Raw genomic sequence first — 17357 nt, forward strand, 5'->3', positions numbered from 1 at the left:
GCTATCATTTCACATTGTGACATAGACGTTTGCGGAAGTAACATCTGGACTTTGATCGAGTCGTTGTAGGCAGGTCTGGATCAGTGTTTTCTGTTAGATATAATAAATCCCTTTGTGGGAGACTATGAGCTTTATAATTTTGCAGATTGTATACATGTACAAACAGATATATAACACACTAAAAGAAAAGGAAAACATTAAAAGCATCATATGACCCATTTATATTCAAACAGCTTTAAATAGAAAATGTCTTCAAGAACTGCATATTATTGGGATAAATATTTAATCCACAGCCATTTTGCAAATCAGCAGCACAAACACAAAAAAGACATCAGTACCTGTGATAGTGATGACCAGCAGTTCAGAGGCAGATGAACGGAAGGAGCGTGAGGACAAAATGACTTCATAAACACAGCTGTAGTTTCCCTCGTGTGAAAAATCTGCCTCAGGAAAGAAGAAGGAGGCAGACAGATCGACAGCTGACTGTCTCCTGGTGATATCTGATTCCTTAAACAGATAGAAGGAGCCTCCAGGATACTGAGATTCAGTGGAACAGATGATAGTGAAACTGTCGCCCCATGGGATCATTGGCCCCTGAGGCCCAACATCAAACTGTCCATCAGGAGCAATGCGGGGAATGCTGGGCTGCTGCAATTGCACTAGAAAACAATAATACATTTATATTACAGAACCTCAAACATTAAATTCAAACAGCTTTAAAAAAAAAAAAAAAATGTCTTCAAGAACTACATCTTCTCAGGATCAAAATGTACAGTAATTTACAGCCATTTTACAAATTAGCAGCACAAACACAAAAATAAGAAATCAATACAGAATGAATTCACTTTTTTAATGCAACTAATGCATTTATATGATGTAGACAATGAGCTGAGATTAAACACTCACCCACAGTGATTTCAACAGTGTTACTCCAAGGTGACTTTATAATGCTGTTTTTGTAGGAGTAATTACAGCTGTAGCTGCCCTGATGTGAGACGCTTACATTAACAAGGTTGAAAGTCACACTAGATACATGTTTCTGGGAGGATAATATAGATGATCCATTTATGAAGAGGTGGAATTCAGCATCAGCATTGCATCTTGGATTAGGTGTTGTGCATCTGAACTGAATGTTTTCTCCAGGAGAAACAACTGTATGTGTGGAGATCAGGGAAAGAGAGGGCTTCTGCAGGTCACCTGCAAAGGAAATAGACATCCATTTAAAATAGCATGTTAAGATAAAAATCATGAAATACATGAAGCTTAATGTAATTAAGTTATTGCTCATTTCTCCAAAAAAAAAAAAAAAAAAAAGTCAAGATGCAAAAGATTTGACTTACGTGAACAAACAACACCAGCATCTTCACCATGATTACAGTCATGTTTTCCTAGTCCATTGTGTGAACATTGTGTGAGTTTTCCTTCACCTCCCGAGCATCCAACATCATCCAGCCAGATCGATCCACTGCCTTGACCAAAGGCAGCACTATGAGGTCCACTGATGGCTGATCCACACTGTAACTGTCTGCACACCACAGCAGCATCATTCATGTCCCAGTTATCATCACACACGGTTCCCCACTGGCCATTATGAAGGATCTCCACTCTTCCACAGCATGAATCAGACCCACTAACCAATCGTATGTCTATTAAGATACAGAAAATGTAAGTACAATGTGATTAAAAACTATGTTGTAAGTATTTGTATATTGTAAATGTTTGACATTGTTATGAACCAAGCACCTAATGTGCAGAGCCCCTTTGCTTTCTCTTGTTTATTTTTTTTAATATATATAATTATCATTTGGGGCCAAACACCATAGGTTTTGTTGTTTTTAATCACTTTGGTACTCTTTCCATCACAAGCAAAACAGCAAATATACAATGCCATCTTGGATCTGGGGAAATAAATATTTTACCCTGTGAGCAGACGACACCTGCATCTTCACTGTGACCGCAGTTATGTGTTCCAATAGGATTGTGTGAGCACTGTGTGAGGGATGATTCACTTCCTGAACATCCCACATCATCCAACCAGATCTGACCACTTCCCTGTCCAAAACTGGCGCTGGAGGTTGCACTAACAGCTCCTCCACATCCCAACTGTCTGCACACCACAGCAGCATCATTTATGTCCCAGTCATCATCACACACTGTTCCCCACTGGCCATTATAAAGGATCTCAACTCTCCCAGAGCAGTCATTATTACCATTCACCAGCCTGATACTATATTCACCTAAAAAATAAAATAACTATATTATGAATCAACTCACATCTTACAACATGCTAAACTGGCAAACTAGCAAAAACTGTCCGTCATCTCATGTAACCAGAATAAGATCTGAGTTTTAAAAGAGTGACTAACAGTCTGTTACTTACCAGCTGCAGAAGTGAGAGCACTGGCTGTTGAGATGAAAAACAGAGACATTTAAAAACATTGTAGGCTTACAACTATTTTATGATTTACTTTAACATCACCATCATTAAGCTTCTGACAATTCTTTTAGTCTTTATGTAAAAAATATTTTTCCTGAAATGTTGAGTTATAATAGTTTGCAGGAGTGTGATTATAAACACAACAAGGCTGTGAAAGTATAGTGACATGAGTTTCTGTTTGGCTGATGACACTTAATGTCCCAAACAACCTCTGTAGTCCCATTTAGCCACTTGTTAGCAACCGCTAACAGAAAGAAAAAAGCTTTAAAAAATCAAAAGAGGGTATCACTGATGTATTTTGCCATAGAGAAAATTATGTAAATGCCTGAAATAAATGCCTCTTGAGGTTGTGGTTAACACTACCTCAAGAGGCATTTATTTCAGGCATTTAACATAAAAAAACTCATTCAAAAAATGTATTGATTTCAGAACAATAAATTTGTTGTTTGTTCTCAAAACTGGTGCTACCTTACCTTGCAGACCTTTTAAAACGGCTCTACTAGATTTCTTAGGTCCTCTGATCAGATGCTTTTGATTGTTCCCAGGTCTAGATTAAAACTCAGGGGTGTCCGGGCCATCTAGGTAGCTGCACCTAGACTGTGGAATCTTTTACCCTTGCATGGTAGAGCGGCTCCTACAATATCTAGTTTTAAAACTCGGTTAAAAACTCATTTATTATCTCAGGCTTTTAATTCTACTGGGTATTGAGGCATGTTTTACATTGAATTTCTGTGCTTACTTTGAATTTACTTCTGTATTTTCTGTTTTTTATTTATTTTTATCTTTGTACAGCACATTGAGCAACTGCTGTTATATAAATTGTGCTTGAAAAATAAATTAATTAAAGAATGAATGAATGAGAACAATGGAACCAGAAGTGCTAAAATACTAATTCATTTTCTGAGTTTTTGCCTACAAAAATACATCCTCCTTGCCTTAAATATGTATACATAGATGCCACATTCGATGTCTATCATCTTTGAGTGATCAACATTTCATTTCAGATTCTGTCGTCACTCACAGTAAAAATCAGTGAATTTTCATGTATTGCACAGCCTCTGGTAAAACCAAATTTAAATTCCCAAAGAAATGGGATAACCTTTTACAGGTGAGAATGTGTTGGTTTGTTTTTATATGCATTAACTCAATATTACAGGTTTTTAAACTATGGCAACTTTTTAATGTTGTGTTAGCTAACATGCACCTTCGTCTTATCTAACATTAATGATAAAAAAATTACAGGCAGCTGCGTTCGAGTAAGTACTTTCTCTTAATTATTTACATAAAAATACAGCAAGGTTCTTAAACTCTACTTCTAGAAAATGAAGATCAAAGAAATGTGCATCAGGTGTGTTTTGCTTTTTTATGTTTTTAATTAATTTATGAAGCCACTGTAATCTTTATCATTACAAATTATATTGTTATATTATTAGGCTATCATATCTTGTGCAGGCAATTAGCTTACTTCTCTGTAAATAGCTTGTTTGCAATCACTTGATTCAGATGATGCGCAAAATTCAGATGGAAGACAGGAAGTGAAAAGCACAATGGACTAGATGGAGTCCTTAATGTACTGGTTTAAACACTATTACAAGAGAGGTGTAAACAGAAAATCACATATGTTGGACATGATCCTTACAAAGAGGAGGATTTTTCTACTGAATTTGAATATTTGCCTGTCATCGAGACTGTAGCCTAAGCATCTCCAGGGCCTGGTTGCGTAAAGCACCTCAAGTCTTTCCCTTAAGTAGGACATGTGATTTTTGCAACCAGGCACAGACATCCCTCTATTCCAGAAAACAAATGAAAGCATACAAAACTATGGAGACATACTACTTTTTTGTCAGTGGTTGCATATGCAAGTTGTATTAAGTTTGACAAAGTGGTCACTGCACACACAAGCATTATCCTACTCGGCTCCTCCTGACCGCAGACACAGGATTACAAGCCACTATTTCCTGCATTTTTCAGTCAATTTCTTGCATTTCCCCCCCTGATGAACAACCTTTGGTACACAATAAAAGCTCCTTGTGGTTTTTTCGTTTGGTCGATTAGAGCAACCATAAACAACGCAAAACATAGGCATTTCATAGTGCTTCCCTATGCAGAAAATCACTTCCTGACCTCCGTCTGCATTTCGCACCACCCTGTGACGTCAAGTGCAAACAACCTATAGAAAAGCGTGACATGTCACTGCTAAATACCTATAAGTATTGTGGTATTCCACCATGTTTCTCACTGACATGCCCCCAACTCATAAAGATCAGGGCTTAAAGAAAATACCTAGCTTCCCTCTCACATTTACGACATTGTGGTGGCGTTCATGTGTGTTCAACTCAGAAGTGGAAGTCGTCATAGTTGGTTCAAATTCTATAGCGGTGAATGGGAGATGACAGCAAATATAATTTATGTATTTGCACAATTTTTGTGTTTGCAGTTGCTCTAAAAGCAAAAGAAATAGTCTAATAGTCAAAAGATCATCGGTAACATTTCCACGACTCTCAAAAAGAGGGGGAAACTATAGAGAGATTGACTGCAGCAGTCAGAAGAGAAAAAGATGTCAAATTTGCCTTCACTCCCTCAACCATTGTATTAGAAACACACTCGCAGCAGCATTAATGGTAATGAACATAATCTAGCTACCATTTATAATTTATGTCAAGTCAATTCAAGTCAAGTCATCTTCATTTATATAGCGATTTTTAACATACAGATTGTTTCAAAGCAGCTTCACAGTGACAATAGGAAAATTAATGGACAGAGATTATTTTAGCTTTACAGTAGCTTTAGGTGTAGTTATTATCGAGCTAAACTAAGTTTTTGATTGAATCACTTCAGTTTAAAAATCGTTAATTATTAACTTAGGGGGTGCTTAAATGACAGCTTTTTAACTGAAAACTTTTAATGTATTCTTGCCGTTCTTTTACGTGTTTAGTCTATAGGTATGCATGTTTGAATATGTATGTGCGCAGATGCTTTTGAGTTACTCTTTGAGTTCATTTCCTTGCCACTGTCTCTTGAAGAGAACATTCTCGTTTTTTTTTGTTGGTAAGAGAAGACCTTAGTTTAGCCAATGATGTGCTTTGGTTAAGTCACATGACATGCAATTTTTTTCTGTGGCGCGATTTCTGACAGACTGCCGTCTCTTGTCGGTAGTTGCTGAAAGCAAACTAAAACGTCAGTAACAAACAAGGACCCGCCCATGTCACATTTACAAAAAAACTGGTAACATCATCTCGGGTAAGTTATGATGACATATTCACCACTCAAAAAAGTTTTTATGAAAATAGTTTTTGGTAAATCGATAAAATGTCTGTGTTGCCATATGGCAACACTGTGCAATTATGGAATTACATTATTGTAATAGGTTAGCTAGCTAGCAAAGGTCAGCTGCAGTCTGTTAAGCTGTAACAATAACAACATTAATGCTAGTGATATAATGTTGATTAGTCGTATGTTAAGGACTGCCATGGCATTTGTATTATGGATTAAATCAACATCGGAGACCTGCCTGCCCACTGCCACCACAGCCAGTACTACTGGCCCAGACCAACCACTGGCCTACCATGGTGTCTCAAACAGGCAGGTGCAAGTGGCTGTAAGTGTATTGTTAGGGTGAAGTGCACCAAATGTGAGATGTACCTGTGCCTCACCTCTTTAAAAAAAAAATGCTTTTTAACAGAGCAGCCATCAAGTGTTAGACAATATTCTAGGTTATTACGTGTGGAGGTTTTTGGTCCAATAATTAGAATCTCTGTTTTTTTTTTGTTTTTTTTTCAGAATTAAGTAGTAGGAAATCAGCTATGCATTCCGTTAATTTTGTGAATTGGTAAGATTCATCAGGGCATGAAGATATATAGAGCTGAGTATCATCATCGTAACAGTGAAAACTAATGCCATGCTTCCTAATGATATCTCCCAAGGGTAGCATGTACAAGGTGAACAGCAACTGTCCTAGTACTGAGCCTTGCAGTACTCTATATTGAACTTGTGATCGATACGACATCTCTTCGTTTACTACTACAAACTGATAACGGTTAGATAAGTATGATTTGAACCATGCCAATGCAATTCCACAAATGCCAACATAATTTTCGAGTCTATTCAAAAGAATGTTGTGGTCGATAGTGTCAAATGCAGCACTAAGATCCAGTAACACTAATAGAGAGATACAACCACAATCTGATGATAAGAGCAAATCATTTGTAACTCTAATGAGAGCAGTCTCAGTACTATGGTACGGTCTAAATCCTGACTGGAAATCCTCACAGATACCATTTCTTTCTAAAAAAGGAGCATAGTTGTGAGGACACTGCCTTTTCTGGTATCTTTGACAGAAAAGGTAGATTCAAGATTGGCCTGTAATTGACTAATTCTGTAGGATCAAGTTGCGTTTTTTTTAACAAGACATTTAATAATAGCCAGCTTAAAAGTTTTTGGTACGTATCCAAATGACAAAGATGAATTAATGATATTAAGAAGAGGATCTATGACCTCTGGAAGCATCTCTTTCTGTAGCTTAGTCGGTATAGGGTCTAACATACATGTTGCTAATTTAGATGATTTAACAAGTAACAATTCTTCCTATCCTATAGCAAAGAATGAATGGAATTTTTCCTCAGGGACACTACAATGCACTGTCTGATGTGATACTGTAGTAGACTGTTGCATAGTTATAATTTTCTCTCTAATATTATCAATCTTGAAGGTAAAGAACTTCATAAAGTCCATTTTTCTGGCTGCTCTCTTAAGGGCTGTATGGCTGAAATGTTACACTTATGTAACAAGCAAAGTATTTATCATAATGTACATTAAATAACATTAAAAGTAATGCCAGAAAGAAATCAGTTCTGCTGTTGTCTATAAATACCAGTCATCAGCGTCACACTGTGTAGTAAGCCAGAGTTCTTTACTCTCCTTACCATTGGCTGAATTCATGTGCACAATATAATGATTTACAGAAGATGATTGAGATGCACCCATAGATGAATTTGTTAGAATGTAGATAGACCTGCACTGTGTTTCCCAAAAACTTCTTAAGCCGAAGTAGACTGTAAAAACAAATAAGCTGGGCAGCAATGTTGTGAAAGGCCAATGGAGCATGGAAGTCATCTAATAAAAAAAAGTTCGGTACTGCGCACAAAAACCTTACTGAATTTTTTTTTTTTTTTTTTTTGAGATATCAGCCTAAAACTAGTTCAGATATTTAGTTTTGGTTTTCTTGAAGTTTTAGAGTTGAACATGTTTTGTAAAATTTTCATAAACGTAAACTTCTATAACTTTTTTAAAAAACTTTTACAACTTTTTTTTTTTTTACTTCTACAATAATCTGTGACATTTTGCCTTTAAAAAGATAACTTAAGTCTGTGCTCTGAAGTATTCAAGATTTTTGACAATTTAAGTTGGAAAAGTCTTTTTCATGTCTGTGCTCAAAAAGTGGGACAGACAATAAACAGGTAAAAACAACTTTATATTTTCACAAACTTAGAAAATAAAAAGTTGTTAAACTCAGCAAGACGCTGGTACTTCAGAACTACAGTTAAAGAGCTCTGACATACAACACAGAAGTATTTTGTATTTTGGGTCTGTACAGTTACTTTTGAACAGCTGCCTATTTGGGTCAAATTGACCATTCACAACACATCAGTATGTTGAAACTTTGCATGCATGTTCATGGCCCTAAATGAGAAAGTCACAAAATTTCAAGAAAAAAACAGAGGTTAGATAGTATTTTAGATAGCTTGAAAAAAGAAACGATAGCTAATTTTTACCATCTGTGAATGACAAACTATTTTTTATTGGAAAAGGGCTCCCTTTTTTACCTTAACCAGGGTAGTTAAAAACCAACATAACAAAATATAACCAAGAAATGTTATTGTTTTGGGTCTGTACAGTTGCTTTAGAACATTAAAATGTGCAGGTCAAATTGACCCACGGACATTACAAACTGAACAACAGAAATGTTGTGTGTATATGTCAAAACACATCATCCCATCACATCATGACCCTAAATGAAAAAAAGTCACAAAATTTCAAGAAAAACAATGGAGGTTATATAGTATTTCAGATAGCTTGAAAAAAGAAATGATAGCTAATTTTTACCATCTGTGAATGACAAAATATTTTTCAGTATTGAAATAAGTTGGAAAAGCTATTTTTTTTTTCCTTCACAAGGATAGTTAAAAACCAACATAACAAAATATAATAAAAAAAATCTCATTATTTTGGGTCTGTACAGTTGCCTTAGAACAGTGGTTCTCAAACTTTTTAGAGTGGAGTACCCCCTGAGGAATTTAACATCCTTCTGTGTACCCCCTCTTCAACTTAGACTGCAGTCACACCTTTTCCATAAGGAACAATAAAATTGATTTCCCAGTACATGTTTACCCAATACCTTTATAAAATAAATTATGTTTTAAATAATAATAAAAAAAAGTTAAATAGAGAAATATACAATGATGGCAAAAACGAAGTGATACTTTTAAATATTAAACGAAAACCGCCAGTGGGTGGCGGTAAGTCACTGTCTTAATGAGTGAGTAATTCATTCATTCAGTAATTAAGCAAGTGTCTGTGATTCGTTCAAAGCCGTGGATTTGTTCACACACATGTTGCTTGGAGACCAAAGACTTTATATAGTCTTAAAGGGACTTTGTTGGAGACACACAACAGTTCTGCTGTGGCATTCGTTCTACCTAGCTATTATTTTGTTGCAAACAATACTGACAGGACTGCGTATAATGTACATCACTTAATAGGCCTATTACCCTTCTGTTTGTTGAACTGTTGTTAAAATCAATGTCACATTTGCGATCATGTGGATATTTGGGAAAAAAAATGCATTATTGCGTGTATAATATATTAAAGCAAGAATAACATTACAAACAAGAACTCACACAGAGTGTTTTTGTATCGAAGAGAGTCGATCTCAATGCTCAGTCTGTCTATAGGCTGTTTGTTCTTCATGCTAGTACTACATCCCCACTTTTACATTGTCGAAAACGGCAGTAATTTAGTGCGATCTGCTAATATGCACGCTGCTTGTGTGGATGCAGTCAGTTTTGACCCGCAGATGAAGTAGGTTTGATTGGATGTTATAGGTTTTTACACCGCGGTCACGCCATCTGTGCTTCGGAGCCTTGTCCCCAAGTACCACTGTGGTGATTTTATTGTTGTTTAACTGTTTCATTCTTAAATAATTATACACTAGTGAAAAGTGTTTGAACAGTAAGATTTTTTAATGTTTTAAAAATAATCTCTTCTGCTCACCAAGACTTCATTTATCTGATCCAAAATACAGCAAAAACAGTAGGCTATACCATTTTGAAATATTTTTACAATTTAAAATAACTGTTTTCTATTTTAATATATTTTAAAATGCAATTTATTCATGTGACGGCAAAGCTGAATTTTCAGCATCATTACTCCAGTTTTCAGTGTCACATGATCCTTCAGAAATCACTCTAATATGATGATTTTGTTCCGGCCAGAATAGCGGGAGACACAGATTGCACGCAGATGTTTTATTGAGGAACAGCCAGGTTAACAACAGCAGAGGAGGTAAGTAGACGGTGAAGGATAATAGATGCGATGAATAAACAATACTGATACTGTCCTTTTCTCACAGGTTTGAGGACGGAGGTAGAGTGGATCTCCGGAGACTGGATGGAGGAACGGAGAAAGTGAACACACTCACACACACAGACGATGGGATCACGGAGACTGGAAAACACGCTGGAGTGGAACAGGTATGTAATCGAGTATACGGGGAGATAAACTTGAGGAGTCCTTCGTATGAACGAGACCGGACAACTGACAGAGGTGAGTTGAGTGTTTTAAAGTCTGTGGTGATGAGGTGTGATCAGTACTCTGGTGAGGGAGTGCGCAGTGATTGGCTGATGGAGGAGCCTGGCGTGTCTGTGACAGATTTGCTGCTCAAGAAACATTTATTATTATTATCAATGTTGAAAACAGTTGTGTAAAAAAAATTTCAGGATTATTTGATGAATAGAAAGTTCAAAAGAACAGCATTTATCTGAAATATAAAGCTGTTGTAACATTATCATACCGTTCAAAAGTTTGGGGTCAGTAAGTCAGTTTTTTTTTTTTTTGTAAAGAAATTTAAAAAAATAATACTTTCATTTAGCCAGGATGTATTATATTGATAATAATAATAATAATAATAATAATAATAAAAACAGTATAGATATATTTATAATGTTGCCAAATCTTTATATTTCAGATAAATGCTGTTCTTTTGAAATTTCTGTTCATCAAATAATCCTTAAGAAAAATTGTACACAACTGTTTTTAACAGTGATAATAATAATAAATGTTTCTTGAGCAGCAAATCGTCATATTAGAGTGATTCCTGAAGGATCATATGATACTGAAGACTGGAGTAATGATGCTGAAAATCCAGCTTTGCCATCACAGGAATGGATTACATTTTAAAATACATTCAAAGAGAAAAGTTATTTTGAATTGTAAAAATATTTCACAATATTACTGTTTTTGCTGTATTTTGGATCAAATAAATGAAGCCTTGGTGAGCAGAAGAGACTTATTTTAAAAACATCACAAAATCTTGCCAAAGTCATGACCAATATTCCTAGTCCTCTATATAAACATATAGACTAACCTATAGACTTTTATACACTTTTGGCTGGCCATGAGGTTTGGATATTGACTGTGTATTTGGCATTGTTTTGTTTGGCTTAGTAAAGACTTAGGTACAATGAATGCAGAATTATTAGGCATGTTGATTTTCTGATCATATTTTGTTTTTTCCAGGCACATCTTACCAATTCCAAACCGCAGTAATCTTAATAACTATTAATTTTGTAATTAATCATTTATAAGTGTCTATAAAGCTTATAAAAAAGCCTATAAAAACAGTCTTCATGTATTTTACAACACTTTGGCTTGTGATTCTTATTAAGTGGGGGTCATTTTTTAGGATTTTTTAGCTAACCTAAGTCTCTGAGATCCTGACACCTTGCACGACTCCAGGTAGGTTGCAGTTCTGGAAAATGGTGGCGCTGGAGACTAAAGGGTTCCTGATGGTTTTACACTTAATTTTTCACCTTAATTCTTAATTATTTTGCAGTTAACATGTGTCTTTTCTTCTCCACCTGTTTTTGTCTGACCCTGCTGACCCAATGAGCATTTCACTGTCCATTGGTCATGCCTTAACTGCAATTTCTAGTATTGCATTAGTATTGCATCCTTCTCATGGGCATTGTTTGACTTTTCAGTCTGAGTTAAATCTCTTTTTTTGGCTTATTTTATCTGTAAAAGAAAACGTATCTAATAATTCTGCACACCTGAATATAAGGCATTTTTCATTTCCAGCTTTCATGAACAATTATATATCACTTCTAATTGATTAAATACAAAACTAATAGTAGTTATTAAGATTACTGTGGTTTGGAATTGGTAAGATGTCCCTGGGAAAAAAATATGATCACAAAATCAACAAGCCCAATAATTCTGCACGCACTGTAATTCTCATCTTGTTTCTGCCTTGTGTGTGCTGTTCGTCTGTCTTGACACGCAACATGAACATGTCCCATATAGTCTTGTGATGACTTACAGCTGATTGTTTACAAATATTTAGATGTTAATTTGAATGCACATTTCTAAAGCCATTTCCAATATCATCATTTATCTGCTATTCCAGATACAACTTGTTGGTTGTGATGTACTATAAAACATCCATATAATTGTACATTTTGATTGTTAATCTTATCGTCATTGTCCAGCATGAATACCATTGACAAAAAGTTATTATTAGTAGTGGTATTCATTTGTTTATTATGGCTCATTATGCTGACTGGTAGAATTTCTCAACAATTCAACAAATCAATCCATCAAAAAGGAATCCTAATTTCAGATGGATTTTCTTTCTTTTTCAATGCAAATTCATCAAACAGGTCTCAGATAAAACAATATCCATAAAGTATACATATATACATATAAAAATGTCAAAATACCAAAAAACAAAGGAATTGTTTACTTTGAATAGATTGAACTCCAAATAACCTATACCAAATAACAACTTGGAAAAGTAACTGTACATCTGTCAATGAATAACACAGACAATCTTCTCATTCTACAAACAGTTAAGCAACATGAACATCACCACAGTGTTATTTGGGGAGATGTGTAACAAGAATCTGGTGGAGTTTGCAGAAAACAATTTGATTTTATATTTTTATGAATTTTTAAAATATGTCTGTATAACGAGGTAAATAATATATGACTTTGGCATATAATTATTAAAGAATGAAACAGTTAAACAACAATAAAATCACCACAGTGGTACTTGGGGACATGTAGAACAAGAATCTGGTGGAGTTTGAAGAAAACAATTTGATTTTATATTTTTATGAATGACCCTAAATGAGAAAAAGTCACAAAATGGCAAGAAAAAAAACAAAACAAAACAAAAAACATAGGTTAACCGGCATTTCAGTCGACTCAAAAATCTAAACGGGTCAAATGGACCCGTGACATAACATGAGGGTTAAAAAACAAATGAAAGCTCGGTAAAAATCTGAGAGATGATGGAACAACTATAAAAAGATGTAGACTATTGCAAGACTTGTACAGTTCATAATCTTTAAATAGATATATATATATATATATATATAAATATATATATATATATATATATATATATATATATATATATATATATATATATATATATATATAAATATTATAGCAATTACAATAACTGGGTTATAACTAGGTACTAACCCTAAACCTACCCCTCCACCTACCCATGTAGTTACCTTATATTACCAATACTTTCTTGGGTAAATACACTGTAAGTTCACTTTAAGTACACATACTGTAAAATAATGTGTAATATGAATATTATATTTTAATATATAAAAAAGTGCAAGAATTGAAAATTCTATTTACCCAATATAAAAATGAAGAGATAAGGTCTTGGCATTGCAGTCCTTGCGTTGTTTCAAAGTGCCAATGAATTGAAGATGTTACTTCCTGTGCTTTAAGAACTGAACTAACACTTTGTATATGTGAAGAGTGATCCGCCTATCAAGACTGTGCCCATAAACAAGACATACCACAAATAGTTTTTTGAGTGTATGATAGAACAAGTAACGTTTTTATATATATTTATTTATCTATCTATCTATCTATTTATTTATTTATTTTATAATATTGGTGAGACCTTCACAGTTTCTATCTGGGGGTCAGGAATTGTTTGTTTCAGGTGTAGCCAAACCTGCTAATTGTGGCATTCAGGATTACGTGAAAATAACAGGCAGGTGTGCTGGAGCAGGGCTGGAAGTGACGTCTGCAGGACGGTATCTCTTTGGGATCGAGTTGGGCACCCCTGGTCTGATTTGCTAGATGCTGTAACTACACCATTATGGTGGTAAAATACATGTTTCATCATTAAGGGGGAAATGCATAAAGCTAACGCCACCACAATGTGTTGCTGTGTATGTTTCTTTAAAATCTGTAACATAAAGGGAAATGACACTGCATGTGAAACCCCTTGAATGATCTCTGCAACAAATGTGAAGGTGTTTAACTTTAAACCATGAATATGCTCCTGTACAATACTTGGAATTGATATGAAGTTGAGCATTTGAAATCACACTGAATTAGCAGTATGCATTCAGAGAACAGCTCTGTTGTTCTCAGAAGAACAAGTTAACAAGCTGAAAAAACTGTGAAGCATATTTGAGGAAGTATACTTTTGAACAAGGACAGATGAAATTAATCATCATTATACAGAGTACAAGGAGATGTTAAGCTTTTTGTTTAAACTATATTTTATTTGAAATAAAGTCAGAGTCAGAGTTCACATCTTCATGATCTCCATCATCCATATCCATCTCATAGTCATTAGCATTCTCTACATTTTGGTCTCTGGAGATGGAGCACATCTGCATATTAACTGCAGGATACAAAGTACAATGAAAAAGAAGCTTTCTCCTCTACTTAAGTAATGTAACAGGAGCAAGAGTGCTGCTGGTCTGTGATGTGAATCTCTGCTGTCCTCCATGTCTGAGGAAGAGTCACAGAGTCATTAGTTCTGTGAGAATATAATTACAAGTAGATTCTAAATTTCTCTGCTGATACTGATAGCCAATTATTCAGAATTATATCTGCCAATACTGATGTTTGATATTCTTAAGGGAAAAAAAATCTCTCCCAACTAATGCTGTAAATATACGGGGACCTCTCTCATATTAGAGGTTCAAATTAACAACAGAACCCAAACTATTATATTCAACTGCTAGTTATTTTCAGAAATAATAATTACACTCAAATGAAAAAACAAAATGTTTGTACAAATAATGTTTATTAGGGAAAAATTGCAGACCTGAACTAGGTGATTTATAGGGTCAAATAGACCCTGCTTTAGAATCACTGTTTGTTAACTGTTAATGCGTTATTAACCTATTAACTTTGACAGCCCTAAATTCAACACAAGATAGATTTTCTTTACACACAGTATGAATTACAGTCTGACACATTTTTCCACCTCCTTTTGATTCACAGGATTATTGGCCCTGGTCATCGGCTGTTTTTAAACATTCGGCCGATAGCGAAAATAATTGCTTTTATCGGTCGATACCATTTATTGGCCGTTATGCATGTCTCGGCCTTCAACCCGGCCATGTGCTCATCTATAAGTTGTTTCATAGTACTTCATCTAACGCAGAAGATACTGGCAACAACTTCGGACCGAACCATCAAGATTACAACCCAGCCTGCAGATCCGATGCTCCTCAGCCTAAAGGCATCTTGCAAGTATTGTACATTTGAACACTAAACAGCGATTTAGTATTGATTTGTAAAAGTTACCTTTGTCAGCAAAGGTGTTTTATTACTGAGGAAACTGATGATTCTTTTCCAGATTGTCTTTGACTTTTTTCCTATAGCTCCATTAACGGATCCACTTCCGGTTCAACTCTATCATTGCTCATTCTTACCTACGTATGTGTGTGACCTGCGTGTATGTTATGTGTCTGTTAGTTTAGTTATGTGTTTGTGAGTTAGTTAATAAAGATTGTGCACAATACATGTTTGCTTCTGACTCCGTCTGCTAATAAATTGCCTCTTAAGTGATTTAGATCCTGACTACATGCTTTGAGTAGCACGGTACAATAAGAATGTTATTTTTCATAACCTGGAAATGAACATTTCTTAGAATTAATAAACAATCAACACTGAGTGTTCACTGGACGAACAGGTTAATTGATTGTAATATTAATCTTAATGTAGCTACATCCAGTTAATCTGATCGGATTTACATATTCATAATTAATAATCATAATGAGTTTTAATAATTATTAATATTTCCCCTTTGAGTTAATTCGCTACAATGCATAAAATTTCAGCATTTTGACAGCTAATGCTTAGTTCGGTGTAGAAGTCTGCAAGGGACTACTTTTTTAGTCCCGCTCCTGCCAGGTTCTGACCCATACGTGTGACCCGCCTGCTCTCGCTTCTTTTTTACGCTGTGTCCACCTGCCATCTGCCTGTAGTGATCCCGCTTTCCAGAAAGTCACATTGCTACATTATTTGTCTCATCTGTATTATTTTAATATATTTACTGTTGACTACAAAGTAGGACAAAAGTGTCACAGAGAAAACCAAATCTCATTTAATTAAATAATAAAATGAATACAGATACGATGACTGATGACAGTCTCAACACTGAGCATCTCCCCCCAAAAACGTCTGGTCTGTCAGATGCCTCTGCCACCGGCTGGGGTGCCACGTACAATGGGCATGCAGTCTCAGGGGTTTGGACGGGACCCCATCTGCATTGGCACATCAATTGCCTCGAGTTGCTGGCAGTACATCTTACACTGAGCCACCTATAAAAGAAGCCTATAGGGCAAAGACATGCTGGTTGCGTACATCAACCATCAAGGTGGTCTATGCTCCCATCGCATGTCACAACTCACCATCTCCTCCTTTGGAGTCTGAAGCATCTGAGGTTGCCTCGCACCATTCAAATTCCTGGCATACTCGACCATGTGGCCGATGAGCTATCATGAGTTGCACTCCCAGGAGAATGGAGACTCCATCCCCAGGAGGTCCAGCTGATTTGGAGACGTTTCGGAGCTGCTCAGGTAGACCTGTTTGCCTCTCCAGAAATCTCTCACTGCCAGTTGTTTTACTCCCTGACTGAGGGAACACTTGGCACAGATGCACTGGCACACAGTTGTTTTTTCAAATGAGAGTGCTTGAAATCTCCTCAAAGGCTTGTGCTCTAAATGTATTGCTGCAGATTTTTGTTCATCTGATTTCAATTTGCAGTTTAATTTTCTCAAATTCACCTGTAGATGGAGGCACATGCTTCCAGCATCAATGGAGACACGTGGAGACAGCGGTTACCCCCTGCATTGTAGTCACATTTACCAATGAAGGGGTGGTCTACCAATGACATCAGTGCTGAACAACACTGCAGTAAGGACGATATCAACCTTGAGTGTCAGAATAGGAGGGGCTGTTGAAAAAGAGGAAGCTGTTTTTTGGTGAGCCAAGACACGTGTAACATATGGCTAGTTTTCATACATGGCAGAAAATGTCACAGATATGTTTCCCCTTACCTTATCAGCCTGAAAAGCCATCTGCACATTTATCTCTTACTTTGTATTACGTTGTCTGCAACAATCATACCACAAATTTGTTTGTAGCAGACCATGACCAAACCTATTAGGGTATTTGACATGTATATTATTAATCAGTGCACTTAATTACTTATTCATTTATCTGTTCAAATTTTATGCATGAATTTAAAATTGTATTCATTTTGAGTAGCCTATTTATTTAAATAAAAGTAAATAGTATATTAGTTTGTGTATCAATATTACAGTCATATAATATTACAGTTTAGCTATAATTTTGCAGGAAGATG

The 17357-nt window shown here is 35.6% G+C and overlaps 2 protein-coding genes across 5 annotated transcripts in view; both read right to left on the reverse strand.

Moving 5' to 3' along the window:
- LOC127508566 (uncharacterized) overlaps window positions 1-17357 on the reverse strand; it is a 144343-nt gene that overhangs the window by 75727 nt on the left and 51259 nt on the right. The gene's annotated exons all lie outside the window — the stretch shown is intronic.
- Window positions 1-17357, reverse strand: part of LOC127508559 (uncharacterized) — a 111583-nt gene that overhangs the window by 2150 nt on the left and 92076 nt on the right. The window contains exon 8 of one of the 4 annotated variants that reach the window (XM_051886632.1): window positions 339-659. The exons of the other annotated variants lie outside the window; for them this stretch is intronic. Within the exon in view, the coding sequence (XP_051742592.1) occupies window positions 339-659 (321 nt within the window). The remainder of the gene's footprint in view (window positions 1-338; window positions 660-17357) is intronic. 4 annotated transcript variants of the gene reach the window in all.

The sequence above is a fragment of the Ctenopharyngodon idella genome, chromosome 3 (genome assembly GCF_019924925.1).
Source record: "Ctenopharyngodon idella isolate HZGC_01 chromosome 3, HZGC01, whole genome shotgun sequence".
NCBI classification, from domain to species: Eukaryota; Metazoa; Chordata; class Actinopteri; order Cypriniformes; family Xenocyprididae; genus Ctenopharyngodon; species Ctenopharyngodon idella.